The 13699-nt window shown below is 48.2% G+C and overlaps 1 protein-coding gene and 1 long non-coding RNA gene across 6 annotated transcripts in view; one reads left to right on the forward strand and one right to left on the reverse strand.

Annotated features, from left to right (window-relative positions):
• The window catches only part of Csnk1d (casein kinase 1 delta), a 31888-nt gene extending 31497 nt beyond the window's left edge, over positions 1–391 (reverse strand). For 3 of the 4 annotated variants that reach the window (XM_040747902.1, XM_040747901.1, XM_013113130.3), the window contains exon 1: positions 78–391. In XM_040747902.1, coding sequence (XP_040603836.1) covers positions 78–153 — 76 coding nt within the window. In that variant the 5' untranslated portion in view covers positions 154–391. 4 annotated transcript variants of the gene reach the window in all.
• An 87-nt stretch (positions 392–478) lies between these two features.
• The window catches only part of LOC121141596, a 32609-nt gene continuing 19388 nt past the window's right edge, over positions 479–13699 (forward strand). For both annotated transcript variants that reach the window (XR_005878575.1, XR_005878576.1), the window contains exons 1-2: positions 479–832; positions 912–1037. This is a non-coding gene — a long non-coding RNA (uncharacterized LOC121141596). The remainder of the gene's footprint in view (positions 833–911; positions 1038–13699) is intronic.

Consider the following 13699-nt stretch of genomic DNA (forward strand, 5'->3'; position numbering starts at 1 on the left):
GCAGGCCTTCAGCCTGCCAGGAACCCCGCCCGCCGGCCCGCACGGCTCCCCGGCTGCTCGATGGCGCCGGGCCTCACCGAGATAGATGTCTCCGAAGGAGCCGCTGCCGATCTTGCGGCCCAGCCGGTACCTGTTCCCGACCCTCAGCTCCATGGCGGCGGTGCGGCTCGCTGCTGCCCGCCCGGCCGCTTCCTGGGTCTGTGCTCCGGGAGGCGGCGCCGCTGCTGCCGCTACTGCGGGTCCGGTCCGGCTCCGCCCCCCTCACGGCCCCGCTTTCACCATCGCTTTCTGGTTGCCCCGTCGCTCTCAGCGCCTCAATACGGGGCGGATGGGACAGTCCGAGCGCCGCCGCCGCTGCTCCGGCCCCTGCCGGCCCCGCTCACCCTCTCCCCGCCGCGGATGGACTCGGATCTTCCGGGCCTAAATCCCCCTTCAGCTGCCTAAAGGAGCCGCCGCCATCGCGCTGTGACGTCACTTCCCCCTAGCAACCCCAAGGGGCGGGGCCACGGCGCCCGGGGGCGGGGTTTGGCTACTTCATGGATTGCGCAGTCGCAACCAGACCTGTTTCTCTGTCCCACTATCCACCGCTGCCGCAGGACGGCTACATCTAGTCTCTTTGGTCTTCTTTCCATTTGTCTCCAACAGAAATCTGAGGAAGCTAAGCCGTGCGTGGTAGAGGACGCTTGTAGTTCCAGCCCTTGGGATGATGAGTCAGGAGGATCACTGAGTTCGAGACCAGACTGGGGCTACAGAAACACTGCCTCTAAACACAACACATATTCCAAAATAATCTGATGGGGAAGATTTTGCAAAGCCTGGGAAAAGCCCTAAGGTGCTGCCCTTTGCAGATCGGGGAATGGGGCAGAGAGGAGGCTCCAGGACCGGCTCTGGGGTCACAGATTGTTTTGTAGGAACCACCACCAGTCCCGGGCTTTGAATGCCGCAGAACGTGTGTAGTTGTGGCCTGCTGCTGCCTGCCACCTTGCACATCAAGGATGGAAGAAGAGTGTCTCCCTAGGACCCACGGTGGGCAGAAGGTAAATGTTGAATTCACTGAGGGTGTAGAGTGTATGCCCCAGACCCGGGTCTCTCTCCAGTGCCAGCTGCCTGGAGACAATGTCAACATCTTTTTTTTTTTTTTTCTGGTCTGTATTGGACTTGAATGTTTTCCCGGAAAATGCAAACACGAATTCTGAAGTCCAGGCTAATGGCTAGCTCCCAAGACACAGGAGGTGCACCCTAACTAGGGTACAGCCACCCAAGTAGATGGCTCTCTAGGCCCACCCCATCCAGCTAGAAACACAGAGCCATAGATCAATTTAATGTTTGTATTTGGACAGCTAGTACCCATACCACTCTGTGCACAGGGGTCTATATGACACCTCAGAGCAACTCCCGGCTGGCGGGCAAGAAAAGCTGTCCAGCAATTGCCCTGCAGGAACACATGGAGCTCATATCTCTTCTATCCTGGCTCTATTACCTTCCTTTTGGTAGTGCTGTGGTGCCTAGGCATTACACATGGTAGCTGGAGACACCAGAAGGCAAACAAACCAGTGGCCCCTGAGTGGCGGAGAGTTGGGAACCGCCCAGCTTCTCAGTCCAGGAGTCAGAGCCAGCCTCGACCAAACCAGTGAAAATAACCTCACTGGCAAAATTCATTTACCATTTTCCTAACAAAAACTTAGAAAGTTACGGACAACACCTAGCTTCCCCCATCAGAGGAAACCCATATGTTGAACTGGAAACAGAACAGACTGGTAGCTGGACCAACCTCTCTCTTACCAGCCTTGGGCTGACCCTGGCCCGATCTTAGGCTAGTGGCTCTCCCTCTTGAGGCACCTGTTCTGTCCTGAGTAGGAAACTGAGGGTGTTAGCGTCTGTCACGACAGTTAGCTAATAAAGTGGCCAAGGTTCTTGCTGTGTTTTACTTTATGGTCAACAGGAGGCAATGCATGGGAAGGGCCCCAGGCAGGATTAATGCTCTTGTTTTTGAAGGTCATTCACAAGTGGCCTGTGCTGGGGTTCTTGGCTTCCCATCACATTACCATGCTGCCAAAGCCGTGGGCATTCCAGGGATTGCAAAGGCTGAGCCCATGACAAGTGTCCACCACCCGCTCACCACTCTGCTATTAATCGGAGCACTCTTGAGAGAGGGCCGGTATCAGGCCAACAACAGACCCCTCTCATACAACGGCAATGCCTACAGGAAGGCCCACACGGGCGCTTAGCAAACATGCCGTGTTCTTTTGGAAATGGCCTTGTTAGCTTCCTGGCTAGTGTGATACACCACACTAAAACATTCAATAAGCATCAGCTTCACGAATGACCCTAGTGAACAGATGTCCAGCCCAGCGTGGGGTGTAAGGTCAGGCCAGCCCAAAGCAAGACAGCAAAGGTACAGATACTACCTGGAGGACCTGGGGTAGCCTCTGTGGGGCCCTGGCTACCCTCTCTTTGCCTCACTTACCAACAAGGGTGCTGATCTGGGGTGATCTCCTCTTTCAAAACTCATACCTGGACTCCCTAGGTATGTTCTAGATTGGGCACCCCTGCCCAACCAAAACCTATTTTTAACCCCAAACCTCAACAGAAGCATAATTTCCTCAGAAGTTTTCTGTAGCCCTTGTTGGGGGTGAGGAGCTAGAGAACTTCCTGGCTGCCCCAACAGAACCCGGTGCACAGATTTCATCACAGCCTTACCTCCGTCCAGTGGGCTTCACTGCCAAGGTCATGTGCGTCTGCAAATTCCCCCACCCCCAGTTGTGAGCCTCCAGATACACACACAAGACCGCTTGTCTTCAGTCCAAACTAGCCCAGCCTTCCAGGCACAGGGTGAGGGTTCCCTTTTCCAATCCCAAGTCAGGGAGCTATGTGAGGTGAGTGGAAGACCAGCCTGACCTTCATCCTGTGGCATCAGAATAGAAAATGAGAGAAGAGAATCACCACACCTTCCCCCCCTACCCCCTCACCCCCCCCCAGTATGAAGGATATCTCATGTTGTGCAGCCTAAATGAGTGTGCATAGCCTTATTTAAGTGGAGTTCACTTTTTTGGATTTATGTTACGTATGAGTGTTTTGACTGCATGTAAGTCTGTGTACCGTGTGCATGCTTAGTGCCCTTGGAGGTCAGAGGAGAGCATCAGATCCCTTAGAACTGGAGTTACAGCCGGGTGTTGGTGGCACACGCCTTTAATCCCAGCACTCGGGAGGCAGAGGCAGGCAGATCTTTGTGAGTTCCAGGCCAGCCTGGTCTACAGAGTGAGTTCCAGGACAGCCTCCAAAGCCACAGAGAAACCTTGTCTCTAAACAGATAGGGACAATGATTAGCCAGCTGTTGTCACTGTCCTCTGAATTAAGCAACTGCCATCTTTTTTTTTTTTTTTTTTTTTTTTTTGGTTTTACGAGACAGGGTTTCTCTGTATTGTTTTTGAGGCTGTCGGTCCAGCCTGGCCTCGAACTCACAGAGATCCGCTTGCCTCTCCCTCCCGAGTGCTGGGATTAAAGGCGTGCGCCACCACCGCCCGGCTTGCAACTGCCATCTTGAGTTTAGGTATAATCCCATCGCTAAAGGATTGTCCCATCTGTGTTTGTCGACTGTTTACATTCCTTCATGGAGGGTCAGGGAAGGTCATGAGGCCCTCACTTGAGTAGTGACACCCTACCACCTGTTGTACAAATACAACTCTACCTTAACTGCACACCGCCCAAGGTCACGACCCTTTAACGCTGTAGTGACCCCAACCATGAAAGTATTTCTGTTGCTACTTCATAACTGTAATTTTGCTACTGTTGTGAATTGTGATGTAAGTATCTCGTGTTTTCTATGGCCTTAGGTGACCCCTGTGACGTGACCCATAGGTTGAGGGCCATTGGGTTAGAGCATACAGGTGGGGGGGACTAGAAGAGGAGACTCTTGTTTATGGAGATGTGGGAAAGCTCTCCTCCCTGCTGGGCAAAAGTTTTCTGGGTCGGCTTGTTGTGGGGAGTAGCACTCACATCCCTACAATTAAGCCCTCACTAATGCTCTGTAAGGAAACTTTCTGCTTTCCCATGGTGAGCTTTGGCAAAGTCATGCCTGGATTCGCCATCAGGATTTAGGAAAGGGGGTAGGACACTGCTTATGTGGCCCTCTGAGAAGGAAATTCAGCAACATCAGCATAGCCTCCTCAGTGAGCTCATGGCAGTGTCCTGTTCTCAAAAGCAAGGTATCAGGGCTGGCGAAAAAGCTCACCTGTTAAAGAACACTTGCTGCTCCTTGCCGAGGACCCAGGTTCCATTCCCAGCACCCACATAGTAGCTTACAACCATCTGTAACCCCAGTTCTAGGGGATCTGACACCCTCTTCTGATTTCCTTGGGCACTACACACACACACACACACACACACACACACACACACACACACACACACACACACGAAGGCAAAACACTCATAAAAATAAAGCTAAAAAAGGAAGGTAGATGGTGTCTGAGGAGTGATACCCAGGGATGACCTCTGACCTCCACACACATGGGCATACATATGCTTACACACCACCACACAGGTACACGCACACACACACTCATGCACGCACGCACAGGAGAATGAATAGCTGCTACGGAAGGGTTGGGTACCAGAAAGTGGACACAAGACCAGCTCTTCCCCAGCAAAAGTTTCAGTTCTGGAACTATAATCAATCAATCGAGAGCAAACTGAAGACACCAGGAAAAAGAAAGAAGTCAGCAGGAAAGAGCAGAGCAAGGATCAACAAAACCAAAAGCTGACTCCTGGAAGAACACCAACCAGCAGGCGGACTCCCCGCAGGAACAATCAGGAAAGCATGTTAGCAAACCAACACACAGGGGCAGAGTTTAGAAGAACAGGGTCGGGAATGCCAATATTCCCTGATAAAGATGAAAGTCTAAATAAAGAAGAGAAATGCTCCCAGATTACTGTAAAATCTAAAACAAACAAAACCACTCCATACAAGCAAACAAAATGAAGGAAAAAAATATCGGAAAAGACTAAGAAGCGATTGTGGGAGAGCCTTCCTTTCTACAACTCAGAGCCAGCTGCTCCATCCAGCTTCCATAGAACAGCAAATTCTTGCTTTGGACAAGATGTTCCAGAGGAGAAAAGGAGGGAGGAGGCAGCTTGTTTTACAAGGTCAGGACTGTGCAGAAACCAAACCAGAAAGAACATACAAAGGACAGGGTGAGGGGCTGGAGAGGTGGCTCAGAGGTTAAGAGCACTGACTGCTCTCCCAGAGGTCCTGGGTTCAACTCACAGCACCCACGTGGCAGCTCACAACTGCCTGTAACTCCAGAGTCCAACACCCTCACACAGACATACATGCAGGCAAAATACTTTGGCACATGAAAATAAATTATTTTTAAAAAGGGATGGGGTGAGAGCCCACTTTGCTAGGAGTTTAAGTGCAAACAAATAAATAAATTGTAAGGCTCTGTCAAAATAGCTGAGTAGGTAAACCAAGCCTAGAAACCTGAGTTCAATCCCTGGGACCCACATAGCGAAAGAAGAGTATCTATTCCTGTACATTGTCCTCTGACACCCACACACATTCTGTAGCAAGGCACTCCCCCCAAATAAAAATAAAATACAGGTGCTGGAGAGATGGCTTAGCAGTTCAGAACACTGGCCGTTTTTCCAAAAGACCCGGGTTCAACTCCCAGCATCTACATGGCAGCTCACCACTGTCTGTAACTTAAGTTCCAGTGGCTCTGAGACCCTCACACAAACATGCACATAGGGCAAATAGCAAGACACATAAAAATTAAATATTTCTTAAGATAATACAATACAATGTTAGGAACTGTGTCTAATTGTACATAATGAATGGTCTGTATGGTCTAGGTTTCTCTTGCTTAGTTATCAGACAGTGTCAACAATCCACTCTTGAGATGAAAGAGACAATTTCTGTCATGAACTCAACAGACACAGAAATTGTTTGATTGCGTAGGGTAGAGTTTGTCTCCTTTGCTTACAATTAAAGAGCTCTTAGTGCCATTGGGCAGTGGTGGCACATGCCTTTAATCCCAGTATTCAACAGAGGCAGGTGAATATGAGTTTGAGGCCAACCTGGTCTGCAAAGTGAGTTCCAGGGCAGCCAGAGTTGTTACACAGAGAAACCCTGTCTCGAAAGAAAAAAAAAAGAGAGCTCTTAGTGCAATAAGAATGAGAGCATTCCCATGTGTACTGCAATCAATATGTGTATATAATATAAATAACATAATATATAACAAAAAGTATATATGAAGTACAGTATAGTAGAGTTTGTGTAATAGGAAAATGTCAATGTGGAGACCACGGCCGGACCAAGAGGTCCAAGAAAGGCCCTGCTTCATACAGCCTTTGAGACAAAACAATCCAAGCTGGGTGTTGGTGGCACATGCCTTTAATCCCAGCACTCCAGAGGCAGAAGCAGGCAGATTTCTGTGGGGACACCAGACCTTGAGCAGAAACCCACTTCCCCTTCGGCCTGGGAGCAGGCATCTATGTAATGTTTACTGAAAACAATTCAGTGCTTTAAAGCTTGATAGGGCTCAGATAAGGGCTAGCTCACTGAAATACCATGCCTTCCACACCTCCTATGGCTAGATGCCTCTTCCTGCCCCCTGTGGTGTCTCCCCGATTCTGGGGCCGGAGATTAAACCACCAGCCAGGAGGGTGAGAAGTGGAAAGAATGGTATGTAAATGGATGGCAAAAGTCCTTAAAAAGGGAAGCCCTTTTTCTTGGGGAGACTTCTCCTGAGATTTCTTCTGAGAGCTCTCTCCTAAGCTGACTTGGGAAGATAAAGTTTTCTTAAAGCAACCGACCGGTCTCTGTGTCGTCTATCCCGACCACCTCGCTACATTCTCGGATGCAGGCCGCACAGCAGGTGCGACAGATTTCTGAGAGTTCAAGGCCAGCCTGGTCTACAGAGTTCCAGGACAGGCTCCATAGCCACAGAGAAACTCTGTCTTGAAAAACCCAAAAACAAACAAAATCCAACAGTCAGCCTTCTTGATGCCCAACTGAATTGAAAACTTGTGTTCAGTGCTTGCTGTGTAAGCCTGGTGACTTGAGTTCCATCCATGGAACTAGAGAGAACCAACTCCACAGGGTTGTCCTCTGGCCTCACACATGGGTCATGGGCACGTGTGCTCACATAAATCACACGCACATACACATGATGATAAAATCTATTTAAGAAAAGAAAGAAGCCGGGTGTTGGTAGCACACGCCTTTAATCACAGCACTCGAAAGGCAGAAGCAGGCGGATCTCTGTGAGTTCGAGGCCAGCCTGGTCTACAGAGCAAGTTCCAGGACAACCTCCAAAGCAATACAGAGAAGCCCTGTCTCGGAAAAAAAACAAAAAAAAATCTAGCCTCAACACAAGCTGTTGCATGATATTTTGTTTGTGTCCTGACAAATAAAGCTTGCCTGGAGTCTTGCTTTTCTCTTTTACTTTCTTTGTATTTGAGAAAAGGTCTCACTAGATAGCCCAAGCCTTGAACTCCCCATGAAGTTCAGGCAGGCAGGCTGACTTTGCATTTACAACTTCCCTGCCTCATTCTGCAGAGTACTGGGACTATAGGTGTGCCTTTCACTTTTGTTTGTTTCTCATGAAAATGTTCATTTGAATATTTGTAGCATTTTTTAAAAAATGAGCCTAATTTTAATTTGTTTATTTCTTCCACTTAAAGTACTCTTTGATGACATCCTTGGCCTCAAGTTCTTTACCATAGTCCTTAACCATCACGTAACTGCAGTCAACCCTTTTGTGTGGTTTCCCCTTATGATCAGTTTTACAGAGGCTTACCCATCTCCCCTAGTTTCTTATTGTTACCGACCTGGATTGGGTGGCTTGGTGCTTGGCTCAAAGGGTCTCCACCAGCTTGACACACAGAGGCTCCTCACAACTGGACACCGGCACACAGACAGTGCCATGGCTCTCATCTAAGGTTTTGGCCGTCACCCAAAATTCTGCAGACTAGGCCATCCCGGCGGAGGGTAGCCCTCAGCACCTCTTGTAAAGCAGCATAAACATCTACTACATTCCTAGAAGCAATAGTCCCTCTGCCATGGTTGTGCTGAGGTTATGAGTGAACCCAAATCATTTTTTCAACACATTTTTAATAATTTACTTAACTTTATTTGATGCACATTGGTATGAAGGTATCAGATCCCCTGGAACTGCCATGTGGGTGCTGGGAATTGAACCCCGGGACCTCTGGAAGAACAGCTAGTGCTCTTAACTGCTGAGCCATCTTTCCATCCCCAGGAAGCCAAATCTTGAAACGCACGCAAGCTTCTGTCTCTGCAGAATGGATAATTGCATTGACTTTTTTATTGCTATGACAAAATACCAGAAGAAAACAAAATTAAGGAATGATTCACTTTTGCTCACAGTCTCAAAGGTTTTAAGCATACAGGCAGATCTGCACATAGACACTTGTCTCCATCTGGTAAAGCTGATTGGCAAAGTAGTCTGAAGCTTCTGTCTGAGCACTTAGAATCAAGGAATGAGGTAGATGGAGACCAGGTACCAAGTGGGTGTCCTGTCACAGACATGGAAGAGACTTGGCCTAAATATTCCAGAGGGTAGTAAATCAGGATTGGAGACATTGGTTGAACTCCCTCCTAACACAGATAGTCACAGATACACGCATTACGCACATGTATGTGCAGAGTGTAGCCCATGTATGCTTCTATCTGTGGCCAGTTAAGCACCGACACTGTGGGGATCAGGGATATCACCCAGATCATGTCTTCTAACGTCATTCTTTAATAAAGGGCCCGCAGCACTTGGAGAAATGGAGGATGATGGGCTAGCCTCAGCCAACATCCATGTTCCTGGGGTATCTCCTAGGGCTACTGCTACGGACCAAACTGTGCTCCGCCTCCAATCGTATACTGAAGCCCCACTGTAAATGTGTTTGGAGACAAATCCATTCGTGAGGAAATTACAGTTAACTGAGATCATGGAGGGGGTGAGGTCCTCGTCTCATGGATGGTTCCCGTGTAAGAGGAAGAGACTCCCGGGTCACACAGAGCAAGCCAGGTGAGGACGTGGAAGAAGGGGACATCTGCAAGCTTACGGGAGAAGCCTCAGGTGAAACCAGCCCTGCTGGCATCCTGACTGCAGATGTCCAGTCCCAGAACTGGAAGAAAGGAGTATCTGTTCTTTAAACTGCTTTGTGGTATTTGGGTAATGACAACTCAAGCAGATTCATACACCCAGGAAGTGAAGAGACATCCACAAAACAACCAACCCACAACGGTGGGATTACACCAGAGACACAAGCGGAAGGTGTTCCTAATGGCTAATGCCATGATGATCTAGGTTCTAAACGGTAAAATTGGCAACGTGGTCCTGGGCTCTGAGCCAAATATCAACAAAGTCCACGTGGGTTCACACATATGTAAATAAAAAAGAAAATGACTGGATACATAACGGGGGGGGGTGGCGGGGGGAGGGGAGGAATGAATGCCCCAAGTAGAACACTTCATATAGTAGCCTGGGGAGAGGAGCCTCACTCCTCTGTCCTAGTTAGCCTTATCTACTTGATACAGCCTAGAGCTCACATTGGCCTGTGGGCATGTCTATGAAGGACTTCCTTGATGATTATTGCAGGAGGACCTAGTCCATTGTGGACTAGGCAGGTATTCCTAGGCTGTATAAGAAACTAGCTAACCAGTGACACACTACCATTTATAAGAGATCTGAGCCGGGCCGTGGTGGCACACACCTTTAATCCCAGCACTCGGGAGGTAGAGGCAGGCGGATCTCTGTGAGTTTGAGACCAGCCTAGTCTACCGAGCGAGTTCCAGGACATGGTCCAAAAAACAATACAGAGAAACCCTGTCTCAAAACAAAAACAAAAACAAAAACAAACAAAAAAGAGATCTGGTGCCCTCTTCTGGCGTGCAGGCGTACATGCAGGCAGAACACTATACATAATTTAAGTAAATCTGAAAGAAAGGAAGAAAGAAAGAAAAAGAAAAGCTAGCTAATCATGAGCCTGGGAGTTATTGAACCAGCAAACAGTGTTGCTCTATGGATCCTGCCCTGGATTCCCTAAATAATGGGCTGTGACCTGGAAATGTAAACCAAGTAAACCTTCCCCTCCCCAAGCTGCTTTTAGTCAGAGCGTTATATCGCAAGAGCGGAAAGGAAAGTAGAACACTCCCATCCAGATACAGTGTCTGCTTTGCACAGGGCACACAATGTGAAGAGACAGGGAAAGGTCACAACTGGGTAGCAGTTGATGGTGAGACATAGTGATGACAAGGACCTTGAGAAGACATGACAAAGGAGTCACTCTTTGTATTAGTTACTCTCCTGCTGCCGTGCTAGGGTAGAACACCACCACTAAGGCAGCTCATAGAGGAAAGGGCTTATTTGGGCGTATGATACCAGCGGGAGAAGGGCCCATCACCAAGCTGTGAAGTGGCGGCCCACACCTTTAATCTTAGAACTCAGGAGGCGGAGGCTGGTGATCTCTGAGAGAGAGAGTGCTAACTGGGATGGTGGGAGGCTTTGAACCCTCAAAGCCTACCTCCAGTGATAAGGAGAAGGAGAAGGAGAAGGAGAAGAAGAAGAAGAAGAAGAAGAAGAAAGGTCTGAGATACTCTCAGCCAGGAGAAGCCTAAGGAGATAGACTATAAATGATGTGTGGGATCCTGGACAAAACAGGCATCTTGAGTAACTTTGAGGAAATAAGAAAGGATTGAGGTAAGACTTTTTTTTAAAGACAATCTCATGTTGCCCAGACTGGCCTCCAACTTGCTATGTAGCCAAGGATGACCTTAAATTTTTGATCCTCCACCTCTTAAGTACTAGAATTGCAAGGGTGCTCCATCCTGGGAGCAGAAACCAGGGTTTTGAACATGCCAGGAAAGCACTCTAGCAGCTGAACTGCAGCACCGGTCCCCGAAAAATGACTTTTGTGTACCAGTACTGGGCTCATAGTGATAACGGATGTACCATACTGTGTGAAAATGGCATCATGAAACCCACAAGTTCGCATGATTTATGTACACCAATAAAACAGAACAAGCCCCCAAAGCACCATGTCACTGAGGATGTTAACAGTGGGAAACACAGACTATGTGGGAATTCTGCACTAGTCTCAAATAAATATTGATACAGAAAATGTTTAAAAATTATTTTAGGTTTCAGAACGGTACCACATTAATGGATCTTTTCTGTTGTTTGTTTCTAGCTTGCTAATAATTGTATTTTTTTTTGAGGTAAGGGTCTCTTATGCTGCCTAGGCTAGCCTCAAATCCTGGATTTCAAATGTTCTTCCTGTGTCAGCCTCAGGATGCTGGGAATACACGGTTACTGTAGGGAAAGGGGGCCAGTCAAAGAAACACACCATGAATAGAGCCAAAGAAACACACTTTGGCTCAAAGAAACACACCATGAATAGAGCCAAAGAAACACACTTTGGCCCTACAGCCAGAACCAAAGAAATGTACCCTGACCCTGAAACCAGTGCCAAAGAAACACACTTGTCTCTGCAATCAGAGCCAGTAAAAGAAATACACCCTGGCCCTGAAACCAGAGCCAAAGGGCTAAAAAGGACCAGAGAAAGAAACACACTTTGTCTCTGAAACCAGAGCCAAATCTGACCTTAATTAACCCTGTGCAGAAAACTAGCCAATCCCTGAGCAGGAGTTCTAGCCATCCTGAATTCAGGGATTGAAAGTTGACTAATCCCCACCCTGGAAAGCTCCACCCTCTAAGAAGCCCTATATAAACCCTGTGTCTGTTCAGCTTGTGGCTGTTCATGCTACCCGGCTGTCCTCTCTCACTCTGGCAGAGAGCAGCCATTCTCTTGGATTCTTCCCTGCCAATAAATCTCTTGAATGAGGTTTTGGTGAAGATCTTTTGAGGCAGAGCAGAGCCTCAGAGAGACTGGGGCTGTAACACTTTTGCAGGAGAAACCTTCCCCTAGCAGAGCAGAGTTGTTACAGTCAGATCTGCACTCTCCTGGTAGCAGAGCTGAACTGTAGCAACTTCATCCGGGGAAACCCTCTTCTGCCAGAGCAAAACTGCTACACTGGGAAAACATCCCCAGTCGGAAAACCCTCTCCTGCCAGAGCAGAGCTGATACACTGGGGAAGCCTTTCTCTGAAGCAGGGCTGTAAGCTGCTAAGCTTACTGTGGCTTGTGGTATTCCTTGGCTACCGAGCTCCAGGATTCCTTTCCATCTGAGCTGTGTAACATTCAGTATTCTTTGGCTCCCGAGTGCCATAATCCATCCCTGTCCATCCCATCTGATCTGTCGAAATGCTTTCAGTTACCACACCGCACCTGGTTCTAACGGTTTCAGCAAGAATGGATATTTATATTCAGCATCTCTTGAGATGATAAAAAACACAGGCAGCTAAATAAAACACAGCAGGAAAAGCTGCCTGAAGGTCAGAGGATGAGGGTAAGGAGTAGTCGTGTAGGGTGTTCAAGGGAACATCAGCAGGCTACATCTTGTGAGGATCTCTTGCACAAACCACGTCCTCCCTGGTTAAAAAACGGTAATGACGAGCTGGAAGACATTTCTCAGTAATAAAGCAACTCGCCCTGAAATCATGAGGACCTCAGTTTAGATCCCAGCACCCACGTAAAGCCTAGTTTATGGTTGTTGCTCACCTATAATCCCAGCACTGGGAAGGCAGATGTAAGAGAATCTCTGGATTTGCTGGCCATTAGGTGAAGCTGAACTGATGATCTTCCAGGTTCTGCAAGGGACTCTTAAAATAAGAAAGGTGGTGGGTGGGTCATCAAGATGGTACAGCGGGCAGGGGTGCTGAAAAGGAAAAGTATGGTTCAGGACACCCCAAGACCAAGTTCTCAGCACAAAGGAGATCCATGTGTCCTGGAGGGCAGGGAATAAGAGACAAAGATAGGAGATAGAGGACAAGAGAGAGTAAGAAGAGATATTTGTCCCAGAGGGACAAAGGACTGTCTCTGGATAGAGAGGAGACAGACTTGGCGCATAGGAAAATGGCGGTTTATAAAGGTACAAGGGGAAACCCCATGTTAGGATGAGGTGTTTGTTTTTGTTGTTGTTGTTTTGTTTTTGGAGACAGGGTTTCTCTGTGAAACTGTCCTGGTTATCCTGGAACTTACTCTATAGACCAGGCTGGCTTTGCACTCACAAAGATCCTCCTGCCTCTGCCTCTTGAGTGCTGGGATTAAAGGGGTGGGCCGCTGCCACCACCACCTGACTGGGAGGTAGGTTTCTAAACAGGGCTAATGAGGTAAAGAGGAGTGTTTATAGGATCCCCAAGTCGGAGTGATTTAGGATTCCCAGACTTAGAGCCTTAGAGCCCTTCCCAATCCAAAGGTTTAAAGCTGTTAACTTTTCCTTTTCTTGGCAACTTGGTCTTCTGTCTTCTTTGGAAGTTTAATTCCTTTTCCGTGCCAAAGAAGGGGCCCCCAAAATGACCACCAGCACCCCATTTACCAAATGTGATCCAGGAAGTTACTTCTAAGCTACACACACACACACACACACACACACACACACACACACACACACACACACACACACACGGGGCACACACTGAGACAGAGAGAGACAGACAGACAAAGACAGACAGAGATGGGGGGAGATAGAGCCTTTACACAGACATACAAATACAAACACAGAGAGAGACAGAAAGACAGAGAGGGAGACGCAGCCTACACACACACACACACACACAGAG

The sequence above is a fragment of the Mesocricetus auratus genome, unplaced genomic scaffold, assembly GCF_017639785.1.
Source record: "Mesocricetus auratus isolate SY011 unplaced genomic scaffold, BCM_Maur_2.0 Super-Scaffold_100007, whole genome shotgun sequence".
Lineage (NCBI taxonomy): Eukaryota > Metazoa > Chordata > Mammalia > Rodentia > Cricetidae > Mesocricetus > Mesocricetus auratus.